This window comes from Myodes glareolus, chromosome 19 (assembly GCF_982192425.1).
Source record: "Myodes glareolus chromosome 19, mMyoGla1.1, whole genome shotgun sequence".
NCBI lineage: Eukaryota > Metazoa > Chordata > Mammalia > Rodentia > Cricetidae > Myodes > Myodes glareolus.
Genome location: NC_142044.1, coordinates 62,723,152 through 62,750,323, shown reverse-complemented (window position 1 = coordinate 62,750,323; position 27,172 = coordinate 62,723,152). Strand labels below are relative to the sequence as shown.

Genomic DNA, 27,172 nt, shown 5'->3' with positions numbered 1-27,172 from the left:
CTGATGTTGGGTTCGAATCTTTGAAAGTTCTAAAGCTTTATACCAGCATAATGCCAGATTTTAAGTGCATTTATTAAACGGGATTAGAACACTTCATTTTGTATTTTTGTTTGTTTCTTGGAGCTGTCTCCCTCATTCATGGCTACTGGAAAGCTGAGATCACATGATCTGTATTTCTCTGATTCCAGCAGAGTGCTAGCTATGAAGTTGGCATACTTACTGTGCATCAAATAAAAGTCTGAATGAATGCGTGAATGAATGAAGGGATAATTATAGCTCAGAAAATATGGTTAAAATGATTGCTACTCTGTCTCCTTCTGGAATTCTTCCTATTCTACAGTGAGACCCGAAACTATTCAGTTATTAGTTTCCAAGAGCCCTATTTGCCTGCCCCGGGGAAACAAGGAGGCAAGAATAATATGCAATTAGTCAACAGGTCATTAGAATAATTGCAGGAAAGGGAGCCGGAGCCGGGGGCGGGGAGCCTACACGGACCACAAAACACCCTCTACCCTCGCAAACACCCCACAATGCCCCCCACCCGAACTGTGCCCTTAGCCAAAATGGCCCTTATCGGCGGCTCCCTAACGTAATGCGCATGCTCATCCCCATTTTTTTTTGCTCCCGCCCCCTAGCCCTGACGCATGCGTTGTCGTGAGGATGATGTTCTCTGATTGGCTGGTCCGCGATTTTGAACCGGATCTGGCGGCGCGGTTCTACACTGCCGTTAGTGAGGCGTGCCGCGAGCGGACGGCAGCCCTCCTGGGGCGCGGCGGCCGGAGAGTGAGTGCCTCGGGCCGGTAGGGCTTGCTGGTGCGCGGGACTGGAAGACTCGGTAAGCCGGTCCGAGGCCACGAGCGGGCGGCCGGGAGGGGGGCTGCTCTGGGCGTTGCGTTTTGGGCCAAGTCAGGGGCGTCCTTTTGAGGCGTGGCCGGAGGGGTGTGGGTGTGGTTCCCCTGAGGTGGTCTTCGCTTCAAGCCTGTCTTGGGAGTGACTGGGCTGGAGCTCCCTGTTACCCCTTCGGGGGAACAGGCTTTTCCGAGGGGGAAAGCACTGGTATTTGAGGGGCATCGGTGGCCCAGAGTTGACTCCCACAAGATTAATTCGAGCACCCCTAGTTGTGAAGAATTGGAATGTTGCAAATTCGGAACCTTGACTGTCTCCGGTGTCTTTAGGGCCCCCTTTAATAAGAATTCATTGTCCCGCTCTCACTGACCTACCGCCCTGTAGCACGTTTCTGATGCTGCCGGATAACAGCTTAGTCACAGCTCCCACCGACAGAAAAGCTAAGGCTGCTATCCGGTAGCATCCCAGTAGTGTGTAGGAGGGTTGTTAGTGGAGTCACCATTTATCTTCTAAGGTCCTATCACACCTAAATTAACTACTGTACCCTGTGTGAGTATGTGTGACGGTGTCCTATGTAGCCCAGGCTGGCCTTTTGTAGCCAAGGATACCTTTGCACTTCTGATCCTCCTACCTCTGGAGTGCTGGGATAGCAGGCATTACAGGATAATTTGGAGGTCTCTAGTGTGGTCCACCATTCCCATTTTTTGCTGTGCTGAGGACAAACTCCAGGGGCTCATGCATACTAGGGAGGCATGGTGTCAGCTAAAGGCCAGCACAACTGCACACGTCCTTAAGTTCAAGTTAGATCGTCTTCTACTTAAGTCTTGAACAAAATGTGTTGACTGATGAAGCTGGTGTGCATGTCAAGCTGTGGGTTGCTGTAAAGAAAGGGAATCTGCTGTGTTAGATTTCAGTGCTTTTGGGTTGGTGGAAGGTGATAGACATTTTTTTTTTTTCTTCTGTGTAGCCCTGGCTGCCCTGGAACTATCTGTATGTAGGCCAGGCTGGCTTCAAACTCAGAGATCTGCCTGCCTCTGCTTCCTGAGTGCTGGGATTAAAGACATAGGCCACCACCACCATGTCCGGTTCAAAGGTAGTAGACTTTTTATTCATGCCAAAATTTCATCTCATGTCACAAGAAGGTGGCTGGTGAATTAGTGGAGCTAAAGATCACCTGAGATAATTTGGCTCCGGATCTGAGACGGTCTGCCTAATGCTCCACAAATAAAGGAGTTCTAGTCAGCCTTATAGAATCCTTAACATTGACTTTTCTTTCCTTTGGGAAAACATTTTGGCAATATTTATCAAGAACCATTTAAGACTTTTATACTATGATACACTAATTAAAGGTAGTTGCAAAGACTCTCTCCTTAAAGACCTGAATACTGGTCATGGGGAGGTTCACTCATTCTGTGACTGTCAACTCACCTTCCAAGCATCAGGCAGTGTTCTAGACACCAGTGGCTCTGCAGCAAACAGACAGTAAAGTAAGCAATTATGTTAGATGGACACAAATGCTTTAGAGCAAAATAAAGCTGCCATTTCCAAAAAGTTGCAATTTTAAATAGGGTAGCAGAGACTTCACTGAGAAGTAAGTACAGATTCCTGGGTGTGTGTGGGGGAGGGGAGGGCAGAGGTGGAAGGTATGACAACAGTTAGGACAGTGCCATGCTAGAGACTTCAGGCGGAGGGTGATTGAAAAGCTATTTATAATAATCTAAATTCAAAGGGAATGAAAAAGATAGTAGCCCATCAATTCATTCTATTTATTTATTTATTTATTTATTTATTGTGAGACAGGATTTCCTGGTATAGACTTGGTTGTTCTGGAACTCTCTCTGTGGACCAGGCTGTCCTTGAACTCACACTGACCCACCTACCTCTGCCTCCCGAGTGCTGGGATTAGAGGCCTGTGCCGCCTCCCTAGCACCCATCAACTCTTTAGTGCTTAATTGAAACAAAGTGCTGGTAATCAAAACATGAAATTGTATGTGCCTCGCAGTGTAGCTCTGATAGTGCATGGTGGACAAAGGGTGTAGACTGGATGGCAAGGGTTTTATTTCACTGTTTAAAAGGTGTCATTCCCCAACGTATATTACTATTGTGAGACTGTTTCTATGTTGGCCTGAGCGTCACAGATGACAAAGTTAATTGAGATCATTAGGAAAAGGCATTGGGGATTAGTGAGACTCTAGGTGTGAAGACCCAGAAGATCTAGCAGGACACAGAATGCCTGTGTGCTGAACTTAAAACATCACAATTCAGTTTTCCTTTCCCTCAGTTTAGTCTTCACTCATGTTGAGCCCAAGGCATTCTGTTACTTTTTCTATAGTTGATTTGCTTTCAGGAACAGCTGGTCTCATGGTAGTAGCTCTTCTGCCAGTTGGATGGAGCCTTCGATATGGAGCAGAAGCTGGGCATTTAGGGAAATGAATTGTTCTTAAGTGCTGTTGAATGAACGCATCCTTGTCTTTGGGAGTACTTTTCTTTGGCAGCAGGAATCCTACGTTGTTGATTTCTTGGGAATCTTTAGAACAACAATGTATATATATAATAATGTTTTTGATTAAAACACTTTGTTGAAGTCGGGCGGTGGTGGTGCACGCCTTTAATACCAGCACTTGGGAGGCAGAGGCAGGTGAATCTCTGTGAGTTCGAGGCCAACCTGAGCTACAAGAGCTAGTTCCAGGACAGGCTCCAAAGCTACAGAGAAACCTTTCTCAAAAAACAACAAACAACAACAACAAGGTATACTAGGAGATAGTGATTTGAAATCCTAATGCAACTCTGGGCGTGATTTAAAATCCTAATGCAACCCCGGGTATTGGTGGCACACACCTTTAATCCCAGCACTCGGGAGGCAGAAACAGGCAGATCTCTGTGAGTTCGAAAAAAAAAACCCAAGCAATCTGCCATTGCTTTGTTTTATACTATATAATACTCTTGATGCATCTAAAATACTTGATATATAGTTTTCTTAATGTTTGTGGGATGGGTATAGATGCTTTTCCAAAAATACCCTGCAGAAAGACCTGTAATGGTCTGTTCTGAAGGACTGTCTGTCTCTTCGCTGGGTGATTGAAATTAAATTGGGGCCTCAAAGCAATAACAGCAAGCTGAGACTCTGGTGTTGCCAAATTGCTCCCTTAGGGATATGCACAGATCGGGACTGTAACACAGTGACTCTCCACCTCGGGGCTCCCCATCAATAACAGCTGAGATTCTGGGCACCTTTTTGTTTAAAGTGATATATAAACTGATTTCCTCGCTCCATACATGGGCTGTTGCCGCATTCTCAAAAGGCAGTAGCCTCTGCCGTGGGAAGTGACAGCTGCTTTACAGCTGAGAGCCGCGCTCTACGACACAACTGTTGTGTCCCTTCACATTAGTGCGTCTCCTAGCCCTGAAGCTAAATAATAAAGGGGAGGACATAAACAGGAGGATGGAAGTGTGGCCCAGCAGGAAAATTAAAACCATTCTCAGTCGACACTGAGAAGGACAAGGAGGCCTTACCTCTCCGAGTTACAACTGACTGAGGTATTGAGAGCTGGTAGTGATGCAGAGGGATAGTTTCGTCACCTATAAATAATTCCTAAGAGTCACTTCTGTAGAATGTTAGCATACAAGGCCCCCAGCATATAAAGAGGAGTATATTTTGCTAGAACCAGATTTTATTTCTCTTAAGCAAACCTGTATTAAAGGGGGGAAGAATGAACTTTCTTCAGAACTAAGAGCCTCATTGAGAACAGCTTATTTGACCCCGTCAGAAGTTTGTCGTCTTTTCCGGTCTGGATTCTAGCTGACGTCTGTGTTTACACACATAGATACGTGAGTCTGCTCTGCGTGACTGTCAGGATTCGCAGGTGTCTGAGAAGATCTTTGGCATATATGGTCGATACTTTTCTGACACTTCAGTGTATTAGTGTGGAAAGAAAATAGACTTTGGACTCAACACCTGCTTTTCATTGTACGCTCAGTATTTAGTCACTTCATGGTTCTGAGTCTAAGTTGACTATAAAATGGCAGCTTAGTTAATTAGATTCATAGGAAGGAAAAATGTGAAACGTCAAGTTTAGTACTCAGTTCACAGCAAAGGCATGCATTAAATATTATGTAGCACTATTTTAAAGAATAGTCTATGCTTCTGAATTTTGTGGTGCCCCATGTGGAGACAGTCTAGACGACTTAAGGGGAAATCACTCTTTCAGGACCTAATTAACAGCCGTCAGACCCCAAACAACACAGAGTGCATTTCATATTTCCATAAGCTGTATTTGTTTGTTTGTTGGAGGCAGTGCTGTGTAGCCATGGCTGTCTTGCAACTCATTCTGTAGACCAGGCTGGCCTCGAACTCACAGAGATCTGCCTGCCTCTGCCTCCCGAGTGCTGGGATTAAAGGTGTGCGCCGCCACCGCCCAGGGTTGCATTAGGATTTTAAATCCCTCTCTCCTAGTATACCTTGAGAACAACTGTGGCTTTGCATGCACACCAGCTACAATGTCTTGTAGAGTCTGGTTTTTGGAATTGGGCTTGTTCTCAGGAGACTGTCTCTTTCTTCAGCTAGGCAGAGTGGCTCATGTCTTATAATATCACCACTTGGGTGGACTGAAGTATGATTGCTGTGGGTTCAAAGCCAGCTTGGGCAGTCTCAAATAGCCCTTCCCTCAAAACAAAACACCACAACCACAGCCAACCAGCTTCTCCTTGGAGTACACAGGAACCAGAGTAATCATGAACTAAAGAAACTTGAGAAAACGTGAGGATTCTTTTTTTTTAATCCTGCTGCTGTAACAAAGTACCATAAACTGGATTGGGTAATCTATATTTAGTGTGTGTGCACACAGGGACGACATCAACCATTAGTGATGTTCCTCAGAAGCTGTCCATCTTGGATGTTTTGCTTTGTTTGTTTGAGATAGGATCTTATATGTATCCCAAGCTAGCCTTAACTCGGAGATATGCCTGTCTCTGCCTTTCTCTCTATTAGTCTGCACTGAGACTAATAGACTAATAGAATGAAAGGTGTGTGTCATCACACCTGGCCCAGTGTCTAGGTTTTTGGACAGGGTCTCACTGAGACCTGGGGATGAGCTCTGAGGATCCTGTTGCTTCCCCAGTGCTAAGATTCTAAGTGCACATCACCTGTTCATCTTAGAATTTCTCTTTTTACATCTTGTGTGTGGGGTGCACATGTGCCACATCATGTGTGTGTTTAACTTTATCATACTTGTCTGTGGGATTGAACTGGGGTTGTTAAACTTACACAGCAGAGGCCTTTTCCTCTGAGCCACCTTGGTGGCCCGTACATAGGTTTTTACATGGTGCCGGGGACCAGTCTCGGGTTATCATGCGTGTGTAGCAAGCACTTTATGGATAGAGTTATCTCTTTACGCCTGAATAATCATTTATTTCTCAGGGTTTAGAAAGTCCAAGATGAAAATGCCGTGGGATTGCTTGCTAAGGATTTCCTTCTTTCCTTGATGATGCCTTTTTGTGACCTTGTGGCAGAAGAGCAATAGGGCCACCTACTGCCTTCAGGCCCTCCTGCATGAGGACACTAGTACCTTAACCTTCTAGTCCTGCTGCATAGGGAATTCAGTTTCAACATCCATTTTGGAGGGACACAACCAATCATAGAGGGAGTCAGGTCAGGTCATATTGTCTTTTAAGATAACATTTTTGGTGGTTGTACTTTGAGACAAGGCCCTGCCGTATTGCCCTCTGGCCTGGAACGTGTGGCCATCCTGCCTTTATCTCTGTTGCTGAGCTTGCAACACAGAGCACCACACCTGCTTAAAATGAGGTTTTGCCTGGTGTGGTGGTGCACACCTTTAATTTCAGAGGCAGATCTCTGGGTTCCCAGTCCAGGTCTCAAAAACAAGACTGCCCCCCACCCACCATTTTCAATATCATAGTTGCTGAAGAATCTATTCTCCTGAACCCCTTAGAAGTTTTTATGTTCTGAATTGCAGGATATACTTATGTTGCTGAGATAGGAGAGATCAATATTCAGTGTTACAGCTGCTGACTAGTGGCCTCCGTTTTTACTGGGAGCCAGAGATCATCATTTGAATCGATCCCGAATGTTCTTCCCTGCTTCTGTTCTGCTGCACTGTGTGTGGACCTCTCCATGACTTCCACATCCTTCCTGCTGGCCTGATGCCACTCTTACTTTGTCCTACTCTGGGGGAAGATGTTTATAATAAGTCAGTTAGTCTGGTTGCTTAGCAGCTTGCCACAGTTAGTTGCTTGGAACCAGATACATTGTTGCCATTTGAAGAGCATGGCTCCACCCCTATACAGGTTATACTGCAGACAGACTTGGAACTGATAGAATTTTTTTTTTTTATAGCAGTTGTTTCATGACTACAAATGAGTATTTCTATACTGTTTAATAGGAAATATTTTTATGCTCATATATTCCTTTTTTGTGAGGTTTTGCTTGTTTGTTCTTTTTTTTACTGTCATAGCTTGCGGTACAATCTTGCAAATATTTGCAAAATCATTTAAAACTCAAAATAGAGTTCTGAAGTTTTTATTTAGATGCATAGAGTAACTACCTGGACAGAGCATCAGGGGTGAGAGGAATGTGAGGATCCTTTGATGTGTTTCTAAGAATATTTAATTTTCAGGTGAAAGTAACTATTTTCTTCTCTTGATAATTTTTGTCACATTTAGTAAATGGCTTTCCTGACGACTAAAGAAGAACGTATTTTCCTAATCCATTCCTTGTTGAAGTCTATTTGGGGAACAGAGAGCTGCCTAGAAGGCTGGCCTGAGTTTTTAATGCTATATTAGCAGGTCTTTGGGAGGAAACACAAAGCCTGAAATTGTCTATACAGAGCACACTAACAAATGGCTTTTCCTCTGCCCTTGTCCCTGGGAAGGTGCTGCATTGTCGTGATGCAGAGTGGGATAACATAGTCCTTCGCCTGCACTCAGTATAAATTTACTCAACACAGTCCCGGCATGCATTCCAACAGAGAACCCCACACCACAGAAATAATTCTTATGCTGCTGAGCTGGCAGTTTCCCCACTTAATCACTGTGATGTCACCTGTGCCATTGGTGGGAAATGTGCTGACCATGTCCGCCTTTTAAGAGACATTTGTGACAGGATATTAGCTAAAAGTGAGGTCAAAATAAACAGTTCAAGTTACATTATAGGTTTTCAAAGTCTGAAAGATTATAAAATAGCAAAAAAAATGTTAAATTAGATTTAAAGAACCACATTTTGTTTGTGGTATTTATAGTCCACTGACATGCTCCTTCCTACTGAAAACAATTAGCACCAGAATCATTATAAGGAGTGGGGATTGGCATAGAAGTAAACAGGTGTATGTCGTCAGTGGTCCAATGGTTTTCTAGTTCATAAGTAAGCATTAAACATTGCAGTTTTGGTCTGGCACATACTTTTAATCCCAGCATTTGGAATGCTGAGACAGGAAGATTTCGAGTTCAAAGCCAACTTGGGCAACTAACTAGTAAGACATCATCTCAGAAAATAAACAGCAGCCAGAGGGAGGAAGGGGGGGAGCAGGCAAAAAATTAAACAAAACAAAAACACTAACTTTTTTAAAAATACAGATTAGGGTCACAAAATTGTTGATTTACGATTCTTGAAATGGGAGCCGGGCAGTGGTGGTACACACCTTTAATCCCAGCACTTGGAAGGCAGAGGCACGTGGATCTCTGTGAGTTCGAGACCAACCTGGTCTACAGAGTGAGTTCCATGACAGTTAGGGCTGTTACACAAAAAAACCCTATCTTGAAAAACAACAAAACAAATAAACAAATAAAGATTCTTGAAATGGTGGCTGCCAATAGTAGAGTCCAGGTATCGGTCATTGATGGATTTAGTAGATTGTTACTGAATTTTCTATAAGGGGGAGAAGGCAGCTTCCTTAATGTATATTTGATTTCTTGGCAGAAGATGGATACTACAATGGTGAATTTGTGGACTCTGTTTGAGCAGCTTGTGCGCCGGTTGGAGATTATCAATGAAGGAAATGAAAGCAGTAAGTCATTCTGAGCTGGTCTCTGGAGGATGGGGAGGGAGGACGGGTGAGATAAGAAGGAAACTCATCAGATTTCAGCATTTGGTTTGTATGATGCTGACTGAAATGGCTGAGATCTGAAAGTTGGTATTCTTTCAGTTTCCCTAAGAAGTCAGTGATGGCCAAAAGGTGCTGGCCAAACGATGCTGAGCACTTGTTTCAAAGGTCCATTAAAATTTATTCTATGTAACTCATTTTTATTGTTTAAGTTTTTTGAGACAGGGTTCTCTGTGTAACAGTCCTGACTGTCCTGGAACTAGCTCTCGTAGACCAGGCTGGCCTCAAACTCTCTGAGATCCACCTGCCTCTGCCTTCTAAGTGCTAGGGTTAAAGGTGTGTACCACCACTGCCCAGCTATATTACTCTTAAAAAAAAAAAATCCTGTGTATGTGGGTGCCCATGGATGCCAGAAGAGGGCACAGGAACTTCTGGAGCTGCAGTTACTGGTGGCTGAGAGCTGTCTGACGTGGTGCTGGAGACGAGCGCAGGCCTTCTTTACCACTGAGCCATCCATCGTGGTTTTTAAGTGAACTTTACCCAACTAGCTAGTTTGCTTGCTTTCTTGCTTACCAACGGTCTCTTTCCATAGAATAGTTGGTATTAATTACTAATTTCATACTGATTTCATGAGCTGGGAAAAATCTGGATTTCTGAGCATGTTGGTTTTTTGTTTTCCCTTCTTAAGAGGGTAGGTCTCACACTGTAGTGCAGACAGCTAACGTTGCAGCAGTCCTCTTACCTCAGAGTCCTGACCACAAGCACAAAGCTGCCTCATGCAGATCTGCTCTTCGTCCTTCCAGACGAGCTGGCCTCCAGCTCACTAGCCCAGACTTGCCTAAAGTTCTGTTTTTCCTGCCTCAGCCTCCCAAGTTCTGGGATTAAAGGTGTGTGCCACCACTGCCCAGCTCTAAGATAACTTTCATACGGCCCTACTTTCTAAAATTGGTCTGCTACTAACATAAGTTCCCTTATGACTCAATTTCTTTCTTTCCCCTCATCTCCCTGACTGTCCTGGAACTCTCTCTGTAGACCAGGCTGGCCTTGAACTCAGAGATCCACTGGCCCCTGGCTCCCAAGTACTGGGATTAAGATGCATGCCACCACACCCAGCTGACTGGGTTCTTTTGAATGAATTGGTATACCAAGTTGGAAGTTCAGTCAGATTAAAATTGCTTGTATGTTGTACATTTCTGTACATGGTTTAAATTTGTATAGGAAAAAAATGCCCTCTCTACCTAAAAATCTGCTGACTTTACGTGAATGTGACTTAGTTTTATCTGTAAACAGGGTTTGACCAGCAGTAGCTTGGAATCTTCCAGTATGTTGTGGGTGGAGAGTGATGCTTGTATATAGATTGAAGTTAGCTCGGGAATTGAAGGCTTATGTGCCTATTGTAGAGCAGTCTTCACCAGCAGCAGGGAATAAAAATGAATGCTGCTGGGGTATCTTGCTTCATGCTGCTTGGGAGTGATTCTGTCATTGCAGATGTTTGAGCAGAGTCCCCATTCTGCTTCCAGTGACTTTCCAAGAGCTTGTGTGATCATTTCTGCTTTTACACTAGAGTATTTACTTCCCCTCAAGGCATTGTTAAACAGCAAAAGCAATTGGCTCTTTACTTTCTGATCAATATTTGTATAATTATTACTGAATGGAATTACAGGCCTTAGATATCTGTAATATTAATCTACATCTACTAGAGCATATTGTAGCAGTTGTACTTGGATTTGCTGTGTAACTCTGGTTCAGCAATGTGTGACTGTAAAGGAGGCTGTTTTTTGTTTTATGTGACTGTCCTGATGTGTGACGGTTGCCCCAAAGGTATCCCTCTTTGATTGCCTTCTGTTCATGAGCTTTCAGCGTTTGTGACATCTGGAGCCAGGTGACTAATGAGTTATACTCCATAGCAGATGCCCTGGTTAAGCAAATACTGTGTAGCCTATTGGATCAGGAATTGCTTCCCACTAAGTTCTTGTCCAAAGTGACAGAACAGGTTTGTTCCTGGTCGTGTTCAGATATGTTTGACTATAGTCTAGCAAGACCTTATATTTGGGATGAAGCTAACTATAGGCCTGCTTTTTTGAGCAGTTGTAGTTTCGTTGCTTGGATTATTGAAGTTTTTACCTGTCCTCAGTTGAATTCATCCAGGTTGTGAAGGACTTCGAAGATTTCCGGAAGAAATGTCAAAGAACCAACCAGGAGCTGGAGAAATTCAAAGATCTGTTATTGAAAGCAGAGACCGGGCGGAGCGCTCTGGACGTTAAGCTGAAGCACGCGCGAAATCAAGTAGATGTAGAGATCAAACGGAGACAGCGGGCGGAGGCTGAGTGTGCAAAGCTGGTGTGTGTGCTTGAGGGTTAGGCTGGTGATGGGCTTGGGAGACATCATTTGATAATGCTTCTCCTTATCAAATATACCCAATTCCCATCCACATAAACAACTGAATTGTTTGACATATTGCCTGTGATTAGAGATGAAACTGCAGCCTGTGACCTCTGTTTTTTTAGCTTGAAATTAATATTTATTTTTCTCCTTTAGAAGTGAAACTGTTTTTCACTAGACATATTTCAAATGAGAGGTATAACAAAATGGCCAAGAATGTAGTACAGTTGGTAAAATGCTTGCCTGACATGCACAAGGTCCTGGGCTCCAGCACTCCAGATTTTTTTTTTAAGAATTAAAATGAGGGAGAATAATAATGAAATTCTAGAATCCTTATCAATCACAATTTATTTGCTATTCTGCAGGGGTGGGTGGGCATCTTTTGAGACAGGGTTCTACTGTACAATTCCTGATGGGCTGAAACTCAAGGATGATCCTCCTGCCTCTGCTCTCTGAATACTGGATTTAGAGGTGTGTATGCCACCATGCCCATCCTATATCATTTATTATAAATGCCTAGAATATTGTTCTCTTTTTATGAATTGGTGGCCCTGGCCTGCTGTCATTGATACAGGCAAGACAACTCTAATGCTTTATCACTGCTCTCTAACTCAGGATAAAGGGCTAGATGTAGTTAGTGAGTTGAACAGTGTGACTGGCATACGACATTATTCTTTTGATGTGGCAGGATGGGTCTGGTACAAAGGAGAGCTTTGGTTGAGGGGACTAAGCCATCTGAACTCAGTGTTAGATGCCTCAGTAAGCCTAAATTGTCTGCATTGCAGCTTTGTATCTATTTTAATGTATTTAGTTCCATTATTTAGAAAAACATGTGACTGCTTTGATCTATAAGAGAGGCCAATAATTGTACGGATAAAAACAACACTTGAAGTAATTTTGTTATGTGAAATCTATTTCCTTTTGGATTAGCAGTTTGATCTAAAAAATCTTATAGCAAAGACCCCTATTCTATATGGAGCTGATTTTACTCATCAGAAACCAGCCACAGCCTGGGCTTGATGTAAATTAATATTCTATTGTTGTCATGCCTTCCTGAAGACCCATTTGCATAATGTTGTATTTTAATGTCATCTGTCTGTCCCATAAATTTAAGGTGAAGCTTTCTTCCCTGGCTAGTTATGATGTTTTACTCTGCTTTGGTCTGTAGGAGCAACAGATTCAGCTGATTCGAGATATACTCATGTGTGACACATCTGGCAGCATTCAGCTAAGTGAGGAACAAAAATCAGCTCTAGCTTTTCTCAACCGAGGCCAAGCATCCAGTGGCAACGCTGGGAACAATAGGTGGGGAGCTGCATCTGTTGTCATCTGATGACAAGCGGCACAGCTGTCAGAAGTCCTGTCATCTGACCCTTACATGTACTGCTTCTGGGATGTGTGCTGAACAAAGCAGAAGAGGCTTAGGAGTGGGGGGAGGCAGAGCCCGCCCCCATTTGCTTTCATTATTTTTTTAAATTTTCCTTAGGATGTTGTTTCACCAAGGGTGCAGTTTTGATGTTGGTGTTAAATTGCACATCAATAACTAATCCTGTACATTGTGGAGAAAGCCGAGGTGGAAGTAGGAGTTCAGCAGTACTCACAGTGTTTATTCTCCAGAGAGCTCCGCGACTGCTGGGAGCCATAGTGTCGCTGAAATAGTTTCATCCAGGCTTTGAATGTAATACTCCCAGTACAATAAGTAGGAAAAGACTTAGACTCTCAGGGTTATTTGCTTTGTTGGCTGTTTGGTCCATGAGGAATCTTGTTTGGTAAGATAGGATCTTAGGGTATAGCCCTGGCTAGCCTTCATTTATTGTTTATACTGAGCTGCCCTTGAATTCATAGAGACCTACCTTTTTCTTCCTTCTGAATGCTGGGTTAAAGCTGTAATGCTCCTATGCCCAGCTCACATGGAATCTTCATAATTAAGAAGATATGGCAACTCTATTTTTTTTAAAGTTTAAAAAAATTATGCATGAGTGTGAGGTAAACATGTGCAGGGTGCACATGAAACCCAGAAAAGAATAGTTATAATAATAGTTGGTCCCCTGGAATGAGAGCTGTAAAAGACTGTAATCCGCCTGATGTTTGTACTGTGAGGTCTTAATCACTGAGCCATCTCTCACCCCCGGCCCCTGTTTTTTGAGGCAGGGTCTTACATATCCCAGGCTGGCCTTGAATTCTTTAGCTTGTGCCTCTCAAGTGCTTCAGTTATTTCATGGACCACTGTATTCAGCTTGGACTTAATGTCTTAAAAAGTCAGTGCTGGGGGCTGGGGATGTAGCGCAGATAGTAGAGTACTTGCCTAGGATGGTTCAGTTTCCAGTGCTTTGTAAACTGGACTGGGATGTAATTCCAGTGTTCGGGAAGTAGGGGCAGGAGAGTCAGATGTTCAAGGTCATCTCCAGTTATGGGAAGTTCATGGGACAGCCTGTGCTACAAGCCTTGTCGCAGACAAAAATATCAAACCAAAAGTCCAGTACTGGGTAATATTCACTTGTAGGAAATCTCAGACTCAATTGGAATCAAATTGAGCCACAGTCTGCTTCCTTGTAGTATACACTCAGCAAGAAAGCCCCATAGCCCTGGCTGTAACACTCCCTTGCTGCTGAAGCCACTGTGCTGTTCTGCACTCACAGTGCTCCATGGAGATCATGGAGAGCAGCTCACTGCAGCTCTGGCTTCAGCTTGGTGCTTGTCTGTAAACCCTCATGTTACCTGACCAGTGGGACTTCCCAGGGCACTGGTGGCTTTATGTTTTATGGTCTCTGTCTAACACTGTGTTATTGTTTTTAATCCAGACTATCAACCATTGATGAATCTGGTTCCATTTTATCAGATATCAGCTTTGACAAGACTGATGAATCACTGGTAATAAATATTTGATCTCTAGAGTTATCTGCTTTTGTTAACCTGCCCTGTAGGAGCATCCCTGCTCCTGTCCTTGCCGTCCTTTATGATTCTTTCATTGATGATTTGTTACAAATTCTGAACTGGCTATTGAAATTATAAACTTACACAAGCTATAAGACACTGGCTTAAATATTCATTTTCTGGAAGTAAGAATGTAAAATTCAGGATTTGCTGTGAAGTTGAATTTATCTGAAGGGTCTCTGGGAGGCACCTGTAGTAACTGATGGTGTCTTAACTTGTTAAAGCCCTAGCTAGAGGTAAAAGTTAGCAAGATTGACTAGGCAAGGTGTTTTAATTTTTGAGATTGGATCTCACTATGTAGTTGTAGCTGTCCTGGAGCTTGCTATGTAGACATGGGTAATGTTTATTTGTTGCTCCTGAAGTGAATGGATTTGTACTTTATTACCAGCATAGTTTGTTTTTTGAGGGAAGCTTAGCTATCCTTCGTCTATTAGAAGGAAACTAAAGTCGTTGGACTTGAGCCAGAAGGATAGAATTTAAATTTCTTGGCCTCATATTATTCTTTGATTAAGCAATGGTTACTGTCTAAACTTGTTACATCGCTTTTGTCAGTAGCAGAACTGGTGAAATTTCTGAATAAATGGTAATGTTTCAAAAACCTACTGACATTTTAGTCTTTAATGTTCAGGAGACTGGTAGTCCACTGGCAGTTCATCATTTCTGTGGGAGGCTGAAACCTAGGAAACAAACCAAAGCACAGGAAGTTGTTAGTGTTTGGTTTTTGATGGCAAAGCAGTAGCAAGTACTTACTGCATTCCTGGGAGAGTAAAAACCATAGTCAGTGTTTGGCCAGAGAAGCAAATGTCCATTTTAAGGATATAAATATTGGGAAGCCACCTTTTGAAATAAAGATATCAGGTAAGTTTTGAGGAAAACCTCTACTGTGATAGCTGTTATAATTGGAGCTGATCAACCAGTAGCTGAATTATTTGATCATAATTGGGGAAGTTCAGTTCATGTTGCGCTACTGTTCATTGTGCTGTTTTCAGATACTGTGTTCTTAGGGGTAACCAGGAGTAAGGGAAGTACAGGTAGATACCAAAATGATTGCCGTGGTTACAGTAATGGAAGTGAAACTAGTCTGTAGTAAAAAGCATAGACCTCAAAGGTAAAAGGTATTTAGGATCAAGAAAGAGTGATATTGAGGGTTAAAAAACATAAACTAGCTTCTTAAGAGGGCCTGTTGGATGGAATATCCAGTTAGACAGTAGCAGTCAATTAGGGCAAGAGTCACATCTAACATGGTCAGTACAGTGTCTTGTATTCTCTAAGTTCTAAAACTAATTAGAAGAATAATCAGGAATAAAGGACCAGCTGCCTGAAATATCACGACAGGGGTTGGTTCTCTGACCTTTTCCTGTCTCTGTGGCATTGGTTCCTGATTCTGTTACTGTGACTTCAATATGTGAAGGAAGCCTGCTAACTGGAGCTTGGGAGCAAACTTCAAAGACTGTCCAAATTTCCCTTTCCTGGGGTTTTAAGTTAGGTAGTCTGACTTATTTGATGTAAATTTATTTGTGCGGGATTTATGAGCGAGCTAAGCAAAGAAAGAATAACATGATCTAATTGCCAACAGGACTGGGATTCTTCTTTGGTGAAGAATTTCAAAATGAAGAGACGAGAAAAGAGGGTATGTCTGTGTTTTCCTTGCCTTCCTGGGTGGGGCTTGAACCCACGCTCCCATGCACACTAGGCAAGTGCTCTCTCTATAGTCACTTGTCACTCTTGTAACACATTCACTAAAGTCTTAAATTGGTGATCCTCCTGCCTCCGCCTTCTAAGTGGTTGTTGGGATTATAAATTTATGCCATTAGGCTCAGATGTTTTACAGTTTATAAAATAAGAGTTTTTGCCAGGTGTGGTAGTGCATGTATTTAATTCCAGCACTTGGGAGGCAGAGGCAAGCAGATCTCTGAGTCTACAGAGTGAGTTCCAGGACAGCCAGGGTTACACAGAGAAATACTATCTTCAAAAACAAATCACACCCTCCCCCCACATTATGTCCCACAGTTGTGATAATAACACTAAGGAGATTGAGTCAAAAAGGTCATGAATTTGAGGCCAGTCTGGGCTATTTATCAAGTTTGAGACCAGGTTAAACTACATTGTGATATCCTACTTAAAACAAAAACAGGGCTAGAGAAATGGCTTGCAGTTAAGAGCACTTAACTGCTTTTGTAGAGGATCTGGATGGTGTTCCCAGGTGGTAACTCCCAAATGTGTGTCACTCCAGTTTCAGGGGATCCAGGGCCTTTTTTTTTTTTTTTTAAAGATTTATTTATTTATTATGTATACATTATTCTGCCTGCATGTGTACCTGCACCCCAGAAGAGGGCACCAGATCTCATTACAGATGGTTGTGAGCCACCATGTGGTTGCTGGGAATTGAACTCAGAACCTCTGGAAGAATAGTCTGTGCTCTTAACCACTGAGCTATCTCTCCAGCCCCTCCAGGACCTTCTTATAACCTCCTTGGGCATCAGTCTTACATGTAGTGTTCACATATATGCATAGGCTACTCATAATATAAAAATAAATATTAAAAGAAAAACCAAACAAAAACCTATTAGTAATAGTTTTTCTTTTTGGGAAATTTGGATACAAAACTATATTTCTAGCACATCTTTAGACATCGTTAAACAAAAAGCACAAAATGTAGGTCAGCTGTGGTGGGGCACACTTTTAATCTCAGCACTTGGGAGGTAGGGGCAGGTGGATCTCTGAATTAGAGCCCAGCCTGGTCTACAGTTTCAGGACAGCCAGGGTTACATAGAAAAACAAACAGTCACAAAACACAAATGGACTAATGCTACTGGGACAATACTTCTTTAATTTAATTTTTTTTTCTTTTTTTAAATTTTTTTAAAATTTTATGTGCATTGATGTCTTGCCTGCATGTATGTCTGTGTGAAGATGTTGGGTCCCCTGGAACTGGAGTTACAGACAGCTATGAGCTGCCATGTGGGTGCTGGGAATTGAACCCTGGTCCTCTGGAAGAACAGTCAGTGCTCTTAACCACTGAGCTATCTCTCCAGTCCCTAATTTAAAATTTTTATTTATTGCTATTATTGTGTGTGAGGTGGGGGAGAGAAAAAGTACAGGCACGTGCATGTCTCAGTGTATATGTATTGTATGTAAGCACGTGCATGTCTCGGTGTATATGTATTGTATGTAAGCACGTGCATGTCTCGGTGTATATGTATTGTATGTAAGCACGTGCATGTCTCGGTGTATATGTATTGTATGTAAGCACGTGCATGTCTCGGTGTATATGTATTGTATGTAAGCACGTGCATGTCTCGGTGTATATGTATTGTATGTAAGCACGTGCATGTCTCAGTGTATATGTATTGTATGTAAGCACGTGCATGTCTCAGTGTATATGTATTGTATGTAAGCACGTGCATGTCTCGGTGTATATGTATTGTATGTAAGCACGTGCATGTCTCAGTGTATATGTATTGTATGTAAGCACGTGCATGTCTCAGTGTATAGTATTGTATGTAAGCACGTGCATGTCTCAGTGTATATGTATTGTATGTAAGCACGTGCATGTCTCAGTGTATATGTATTGTATGTAAGCACGTGCATGTCTCAGTGTATATGTATTGGTTCTTTCCAAGCCACTGTAGGTTCTGGGAATTGAACTGAGATCATCAGACTTGCACATAAGCAACTTTACCCACTGAGCCATCTCATCAGTCCTGCAGGGGCCATAGTGATACTGCTTAAAGTAGTGACACAGGGCAAGAGTCTACTTTATTTCACGAGTCTGGGCTACATCTCCATATAGTAGAAGAGAATATGTTTGGATTATTTTTGAGTTGTCATGTGAATTTTTATGCAGGACTTTTATGCTCTAATATAAGCTTCAGATGCAATGTGTATATAATGGGATATGGAAATCTTATCTGGGCTGACATGCTTAGGGTATTTGATGTGTTTCCAAAGACTTCGTGTCCTTAGATAGGATTATAGTTTTTCTCTTTCTGATGTTTTCTTCAAAGCTTGTCTCTTTTCTATAGCACTGAGAGCATTTTTGTGTTTGTTTAACAAACAGACATGAGAATGAGCATTGCTATTTGTTGTAGCCTGGTTCTTAGGACTTGAATGTAGTTGCTGATAGGACTGTTGTGTTTTCTGGGCTTCAGTTCTACTTGAAACTAAAGTTTTGGTCTTTACTCCCTCTCTAGCGCTCCAACAGCCGGCAATTCATTGATGGCCCTCCTGGGCCTGTAAAGAAAACCTGTTCCATTGGCTCTACAGTAGACCAGGTAAGAGGAGTCAGAGCCAGAGAACTGTGATCCTAAATGCATCAGGGATTAGTGGCTTTGCAAGGTAAAATGACAGTCAGTATTAATACAATGTTATCTTGAGAGAAGTTTGAGTGCTTTTCTATGTAGTAAGATCCTCTCTTGTCCATGTGAATGGGCTTTGATTAAGAGCAGCCAGTGTCAGCCAGGTGGTGGCGGCGCACACCTTTAATCCCAGCACTCGGGAGGCAGAGACAGCCAGGACTCCATAGAGAGATCTCGTCTCAAACAAGAAAAAGATGAGAACTTTCGGCTATAGGTTTGATTGTATTTCGCTGTATATGTCCCCTGCAGTGTTTAAGATTTTGATTTAAGGGCTTACGACTGGAATATAAGTCCTAACTCGGGATTTGGGGATTTTTAGCTACTGGAAAATACCTATATAGAAACAAAGTTAGTTTATCTTTCTTTCATTATGGCTTCTGTTTCAGGCAAATGAATCAATAGTTGCAAAAACTACAGTGACTGTTCCAAGTGATGGTGGACCCATTGAAGCTGTGTCTACGATTGAGACATTGCCATCTTGGACCAGGAGTCGGGGGAAGTCAGGTCTGATGGATTTATGACTAAATTTCGTCACTGTCTCTGCCGTGCTGGCTGTGGAGCACACAGCTATAATCTGTCTAATCACTTGGAAGCAGAGACAGGTAGATTGAAATTGGAGGGCAGCCTAGGCTTCATAGTGAGTTCAGAATCAGTCTGTGGATACATGGTGAGACCAAAAAAACAAAACAGGGCTGGTGAGATGACTTAACATTAAAGGATGCTAGCACCCAAATAGTGGCTTATAACCATCTGAAACTCCAGACCTAGGGAATCTGACATCCCTTTCTGGCCTCCTTGGGTACTACACACATGTGCACAGATTAATTCAGGCAAGCACTCATACACATAATTAATAAAATCTCAAAAAAAATTATAAAGAAGGAAAGGAAGGAAGAAAAGGCAGGTGTGTCTCATGTCTAAAAATGAACCATGAAGTTCTGAGGTAGGAAGATCAAGCATAAGTTTGAGGCCAGCCTTGGCTACCAAAACCAAATATAAATAAATAAATATACTGGCTGAAATTGAGAGTGGATTTCTTAAAAGCCTCTTGAGACAAGGCTACCTACTTGCTGCTGTCCTGGTGTGTGTGTGTGTTGTCCCTTACTTCTGGCTAGTCAGTCTGGTATACCACTAGTAGAAAATTGAAGCTTTTTTGGAAACTGTGTATTCACTATTTATTACTAGTTATATTAATAGCAAAATTAAAAAGGAAAAAATATGAAAATGAAAACAAAAGTGGGATTAAAGTCCAGGATGAAAAATTTTAGGACAGAAGTTTAAATTTGATTGCTTTCTAGGTCCTTTGCAACCTGTGAACAGTGACTCCGCTCTGAACAGCAGGCCACTGGAGCCAAGAACTGAGACAGACAATTCAGGCACACCTCAGAGTACTGGAGGCACACGCCTACATGACTTTGTCTCAAAGACGGTAAATCTGGGATGACTTCATTTCCTTTGAGGCAATTAATTTGTTTTTGAAAATGGGCTCATTCTTGTAGCCCAGGTTGGCCTCTGGCTCTGTTGTGCCTCCTGCTTTAACCGCTCAAGTGCTGGGCTTACAGCACCTCACCACCACTCCTATTTATCTTTGTATTTGGAAGGAGCAGACACCATTTTGTATTGAGCTTGTTTATTTCTTTGTTTTCAAGACAGGGTTTCTCTATGTAGTCCTGGCCGTCCTGGAACTAGCTCTAGAGATCAGGCTGGCCTTAAACTCAGAGAACTGCCCCTGCCTCTGCTGACAGTACTGGGATTAAAGGTGTGCGCCACCAGCACCTGACTAATGTACAGATTTTTAAGGCTACTTTTCATCGAATTTGCCAAACTCATAGCTCATGTGACTCACATCCTAATCAAGACATTACATATTATTTTATGTCCATAAAGTTATCCTGCATGATATTGGTGATCTTAATATGGGGATCAGCTCATTTGGAGCTGGAGTTACAGGTGTGAGCTACCCAGTGCGGGTGCTGGGAATCCAACTTGTGTCCTCTACAAGAATGATGAGTGCCCTTAATCATTGAGTTGTCTCTCCAGCCCCACTGGCAACTTTCATGCTGGAGTTATGGGTGTGAGCCACCATTGCCTGGCTTCATTCATCCGTTTAAATCCACTGACATTTAATATATTCATAGAGTTGGGTATCTTTCGTTATTGTCAATTTTAGAACATTTTCACCACCCAAAGATGAAATCTATACCTAATAGAATTACCCTCACCATTCTGTGCTGCATCAGTTTCTAGTAGTCAGAGGCTACCATCGTCCACACCACTCGTGTCTGTGGATTTCCTATTTTAAGACGTTTCATGTGCATGAGGCCGTCTGGTCTGTGCACTTCTGGGTCTGGCTTCTTTCATTAACTCACCAGTGCTGTAGCCTGTGTGATGAATGATGTTCCACTGTATCGAAAGCATATGCCACATATATTTATCTGTTTATTAGTGGATAGACATTTAGGGTTTTCCATTTTCAGCTACTAGAAAGAAGGCTATGTGCACACATTTTATGTAGACCATTTTCATTTTTCTTACATATGTATACTTAGAAATGGAATTAGTGGGTCATACGGTAACTATGCTTAACTTTCTGAGGGTCTTCCAGACTTTTCCCTTATGTGTATTTTATATTCCTATCAGTGTTATGTAAGAGTTTCAGTTTATGTTTGTCAACACTTGTTACTAGCTGCTTTTAACAGTGTGGCATTTTTTTATTTGAGAATTTTAGACATGAATACAATGTGTTTTGATCATATTCAGCCCCTCTACCACTCCCCTAAATCCTGGACTACCCTCAACAGTCCGATCTCAACTTCATGTCCTCTTTTTATTCTACTTTTTAAATAACTTACTAAGTCTAATTAGTGCTTCCAATATGTGCATGGGTGTGAGGATTCATACATTGGAGCATGAGCAACTTTCCAATGGCCACACCTCCAGAGAAAAATGACTCTTCCTCTCTCCAGCAGCATGGATGGAGGAGGGGCTCACAAGGACCCACCCTAACTGAGGAGATAGTGTTAGCCAATGACTATTGCCTTTTTAAAACTTTGTCCTTGCAATGGTTTCATTTTGTAGCCCTGATTGGCTTTGAGCTCACAGAGATCTGCCTGCCTTTGTCCACTAGGTACTGGAATTAAAGGCATGTGTCACCATGACCAACAGACCCTTGCTATTCTTAAAATGAAGCAAACATGACCTACTTTTGAGAATTTTTGTGGGAATTACATTAAAATGTGTAATGATCTAAAGCGTTGTTTTGTACATACTGTGTATTTAATACCTGTGGTTGACAATAACTTTGTTAATTCATATTTTTATTGCATCTGCCCTGTTTTATCTTCAGGTTATTAAGCCCGAATCTTGTGTTCCGTGTGGAAAGAGGATCAAATTTGGCAAGCTGTCTCTGAAGTGTCGAGACTGTCGTTTGGTCTCTCACCCAGAATGTCGGGACCGATGTCCCCTTCCCTGCATTTCTCCCCTGGTGGGAACTCCGGTTAAGATTGGAGAGGTAAGACTCATTACCAGCCAGCTGTCATTTGTTTCTTCTTTAGTCTTTCAAAGGCATAGACAGTTTTTATTTTAAAATTATTGATATCAAATAAAATTTCCCTCCATGAAAAAGGAATATAAATAATAAAATATTGACCTGTGGCAGAATCTTGTTTGGGTTTCTCTTGTTTAATAATCTTTCTCCCTCTTTCCTCCCTCCTCCTCCTTCCTCTTCTTTCCTCCTTTCTCTTCCTCCTTCTTTGTTCCTTTCCCTCCTCCCTCTCTTTTGTTCTCCCTCATTTCTCTTTCTCTTCTCTCTTTCCTTTTTTTCTTCCTTTTTTCCCCCTCACTCCTCCTCCTTCCTCCTCCCTTTCCTCCCCTAAGAAGATTTCACACATACCCAGTGACGTTCTTACAGCTAACTCCTGATTCCTACCACTTGTGCAGTTGTGAACTCACAGCCACTCTTATCTTATCAGTTCTCCAATCCCATCCTTAGTTCTTACCAATAATTCTTTATTTTCTTTCTTTATCTTCTGAGTTTTAAAACAGGGTTTCTCTGTGTAGCCCTGGCTGTCTTGGAACTCTGTAGACCATGTTCGTCCTGAACCTGGAAATCTGTCTTTGTCTGCCTCCAGAGTGCTGGGATCAAAGGCATGCACCACTATGCCCAGCTTGTTTTATTTTTTTTAATTGGATTGCTTAATTAGGAAATTATTTTTAACAATTTTATTATTTTTTAAAAATATTTTTTATGGTTTATTTAACTTTATTTTATGTGCATTGATGTGAAGGTGTCAGATCCCTTGCAACTGGATCTTCAGACAGTTGTGAGTTGACGTGTGGGTGCTGGGAATTGAACCTGGGTCCTCTAGAAGAACAGTCAGTGCTCTTAACCACTGAGCCAACTCTCCAGCCCCTATTATTTTTAAATATTTTATCAATTTATTTTGGTCCAGTCCATGAACTGAAAACTTTGTTCTGTGTCAGTTGGCCGACAATGACCATAGTTTCGTTAATTATTTATTTATCTTTTTATGTGCGTTGGTGTTTTGCCTCCATATATGTCCGTGTGAACGTGTTGGATCCTCTGGAACTGGAGTTACACACCATTGTGAGCTGCCATGTGGGTGCTGGGAATTGAACCCAGGTCCTCTGGAAGAACAACCAGTGCTCTTAACCACTAAGCCATCTCCCCAGCCCCTAAACCATAGTTTTGGTGAAAGTGTCCTTGCAGAGTTTTAGCATCAGAACACCTATTGTTAGCCTAGGTGATAAGCAGCGCATGTGTGACTTTTTTTTTTTAAAGATTTATTTATTATGTATACAATGTTTTGCCTGCATGTATGCCTGCAGGCCAGAAGAGGGCACCAGATCTCATTACAGGTGGTTGTGTGTCACCATGTGGTTGCTGGGAATTGAACCTGGGTCCTCTGGAAAAACAGTCAGTGCTCTTAACCTCTCAGCCATCTCTCCAGCCCATAAGGCATGTTTTTTTGTTGTTATTGTTTTTGTTTTGTTTTTCAAGACAGGGTTTCTCTTTGTAACAATCCCTGGCCTTCCTGGAACTCTCTTTGTTGATGAGGCTGACCTTGAACCTTGAACTCACAGAGATCCACCTGCTGCCTCCTGAGTGCTGGATTTAAAGGCGTGCACCATCACCACCTGGTTTATATGTTTTAAACTGTAACATTTTAGTATCAAGAACATATACACTGCAAAATTACTTTAAAGATCTATTTTATTATTATGTATGTGTGTGTATTTGTCTTTGAGTACTGAAGCCTCTCCAGCTGGAGTTGTGGGCAGTCGTGAGCCATGTGACATGGGTACTGGGAATTGAACTTGGATCCTCTGCAAGAGGAATCTAAACTTCAGACATCTCCAGTTCCACTGTGAAATACCATAGCACTAGAAAGAATAGTTGAGACTGGCCCGATGTCAAACCTGTTCCTGGTAAGGTACAGTTTGTGTATTGTCCGTGTTAACTCTGGAAGTCTTGTCTGTACTCATTCTAAATGCAAACCCATCATCTTCTCATCTTTAGAAGTTTCCCAAGCTGTGTTTTTCCCTGCGTATAATTCTCATATAGTAGTTTTTGAGACCATAGTCAAATTCCATCATCACATAAAGTGATCCTTCTATATCTGGCTTTAGATGTTGTTATATAATTGGATGCAATGGCTTTGCATTTTGTTGAGTGCAAAGCCAAGATACGAGTGGGAAAAGACTTGTTACCTATATGTAGTAGGTAAGGCAAATATTGGGACCAAGTTTTCCCTGAACAAAGGAAAATGGTGATTTTATTTAAGGAGTCTAAACATATTTACCTTGGGGTCAGCTCATTCCAAAAGCACCCTGAGTTAAGGAGCACATTCCTGACTGCTCTGTTTAAGAAGAAAAGCCAGAATACACATTTTTGGGGGTGTGCTTCATTCAAAGTCACAATTGCACTTACATAAAAGATTAAAGTATGCTTAAGAGCGTTTGCTGCTCTTGCTGAGGACCCATGTTTGGTCCCTACCAATTCATACACTGGACATGGTGGCTAGTGCCTGTTATCCCAGCACACTAGAGATAGTAGAGGACCAGAGTTTCAAGGTCATCCTAAGCTATATAGTAAGTTTGAAGCCATCCTCGGCTACAAGAGATCCTGTCTCAAAACAAAAACAGAGTCTTGGTCAATTTTCTTGGGCAAGTAATAATGCCACCAACTCTAAGAACTTCCTCTTCTTTTACTCAAAGACAAGAAAAAATAAGCAGTGAAGCTAGGCATGCACTCTGCTAACTGAGCCACACTCAGTCCCTATGAGAGTATTTTAAAATTTATTATTTTTTAAACTATGTATGGAGTGGAGTATGTGCACCTGAGTTCAGGTACCTTTGGAGGCCAGAGATGTCAGATTCTCCTGGAGCTAGAGTTATAGGTGGTTGTGTGCCACCTGGTGTAGGGTGCTGGGAAGTAAGTTCAGGTCCTCTGGAAGATAGTACATGGTCAGCCATCTCTCAGCCCCTGTGCTGGTTTAAAAGAAAATACCCTCTAAAGGGAGTGACATTTAGGAGGTGTGGCCTTGTTGGAGTAGATGTGGTTTTGTTGGAGGAAGTGTGTCACTGGAGGCAGACTTTGAGGTCTCATATATACTCTAGCCATGCCCAGTGAGACAGACCATTTCCTGTTGCCTGCATATCACGATGTAGTTGGTATCATGTTTGCCTGCACAGCACAATGCTTCTACAGTGATGATAATGGACTAGACTTCTGAACCTGTAAGATACCACATCAATTAAATGTTTTTCTTTTATAAGAGTTGCTGGGCCTGGAGAAATGGCTCAATGGTTAAGAGCATTGCCTGCTCTTCCAAAGGTCCTGAGTTCAATTCCCGGCAACCACATGGTGGCTCACAACTATCTGAACTGAGATCTGATTCCCTCTTCTGGCCTGCAGACAGACACACAGACAGAATATTGCATACATAATAAATAAATGAATAAATAAATAAATAGAGGCAGAGGCAGGGAGATATCTGTAAATTCGAGGCCAGCCTAGTCTATGAGAGCACATTCCAGGACAGGCTCCTAAGCTACAGAGAAACCCTGTCTCAAAACACCCACCCCCAAGACTATTTTAAAGTGTACTTTGAGAATAGAAATGCAAAAATTGATAGAATTTCTTTGTGTTTAATGGCAACTCTTTGCAGATGGTTTTCCTCTCTTGGTGTCTGTGGTGTAAATAATAAAGATCGTGTTTTCCAGGGAATGTTGGCAGATTTCGTGTCCCAGACTTCTCCAATGATCCCTGCGATTATTGTCAGCTGTGTGAATGAGATTGAACAGCGAGGCCTGACTGAGGTAAGAGTGGACTCCTGGCAGGGTAAGCTTGCTATTTGTATTAGTAGTTTGGGAGTTCCTAACTGTTGTCTTTTATAATAGGCAGGCTTATACAGGATCTCAGGTTGTGACCGGACAGTAAAAGAGCTGAAAGAGAAATTCCTCAAAGTGAAAACTGTACCCCTGCTTAGCAAAGTGGATGATATCCATGCCATCTGTAGCCTCCTGAAAGACTTCCTTCGAAACCTCAAAGAGCCCCTTCTGACGTCTTGGCTAAGCAGAGCCTTTATGGAGGCAGCAGGTGAGGGCAGATCTTAATTCCTGGCTGTGACTCCAGAACTGAGTTTTGTGCACACAGTTCACGTCTTCCCTGCTGCCCGGTGCAGTGCCTGGGAGGTAGTGGTGCTCAGTAGTTGGTGGGTGCTCAGTAGTTGGTGGGTGAATGACTGTATAAGTCTCTCGTCAAGCCTTTCTCTTCTTTTAGCCAAATAGAGGGGCTAAGAGATGGCTCAGTGGCTAAGTACTGGCTGCTCTTATAGAGAACCTGGGTTTGATTCTCAGCATCCATGTGATACCACTTGTAACTCCAATCCAGGAGAATCTGACACGCTCTTTTGGCCTCTTTGGGAACTACACGCATTGTAGTGCTCAGACTTATATGTAGGAAAAGCACCCATGAACATAAAAAATAAGGGGAAGAATTAAACTAAATAGGACTTAACGGTTTGTTGTTGCTCCTTGTTTTTAAGTCAAGTTTTATGTTGTCCTTTTGAGATCAGAACCATCTTTAATTCTTTTTCCACCACGAATCTTATTGGTAGCCTGTAAATATACCTTAAATTTGATATTTATCACAAGTCATGGGACTTAACTATCCCTGGAATATGCTAAGAACCTGCTAACAGATTGTCCTGTCTGTCTATGCCCTCTACCAGGTAATCTTTATACAGGAACTGACGTGGTTCTTTTATACTCTAAGTTAATTGTTGTCCCTTTCTCGTCTATCCATTATTTTCATTTTATTTTATCTTATTACTTTGGTTTTTTGAGATGGGATTTCTCTGTGTAGTCCTGACTGTCCTGGAACTCACTCTGTAGATCAGGCTGGCCTCAAACTCAGAACACCTGCCTCTGCCTCCTGAGTGCTGGGATTAAAGGCATATATCACCATGCCCAGCTTTCCCATCAGTTTTAGACTGAACTCATCCTTAACATGGTTAAAAAGACCCTCTATGACTTGCCTCCTGGGTATGCCTCTAACATCATTTTCCATTATAC

At 42.2% G+C, this 27,172-nt stretch overlaps 1 protein-coding gene across 2 annotated transcripts in view; it reads left to right on the top strand.

Annotated features, from left to right (window-relative positions):
• The first annotated feature begins 708 nt into the window (after positions 1-708).
• The window catches only part of Racgap1 (Rac GTPase activating protein 1), a 31,367-nt gene continuing 4,903 nt past the window's right edge, over positions 709-27,172 (top strand). The window contains exons 1-12 of one of the 2 annotated variants that reach the window (XM_087899280.1): positions 709-835; positions 8,777-8,864; positions 11,049-11,240; positions 12,451-12,587; positions 14,084-14,153; positions 15,793-15,846; positions 18,410-18,490; positions 18,961-19,078; positions 19,873-20,003; positions 21,921-22,085; positions 25,820-25,915; positions 25,997-26,195. In XM_087899280.1, coding sequence (XP_087755406.1) covers positions 8,847-8,864; positions 11,049-11,240; positions 12,451-12,587; positions 14,084-14,153; positions 15,793-15,846; positions 18,410-18,490; positions 18,961-19,078; positions 19,873-20,003; positions 21,921-22,085; positions 25,820-25,915; positions 25,997-26,195 — 1,261 coding nt within the window. In that variant the 5' untranslated portion in view covers positions 709-835; positions 8,777-8,846. Of the gene's footprint in view, positions 836-8,776; positions 8,865-11,034; positions 11,241-12,450; positions 12,588-14,083; positions 14,154-15,792; positions 15,847-18,409; positions 18,491-18,960; positions 19,079-19,872; positions 20,004-21,920; positions 22,086-25,819; positions 25,916-25,996; positions 26,196-27,172 lie in introns of both variants that reach the window. The other variant, XM_048444587.3, reaches the window with a different exon arrangement.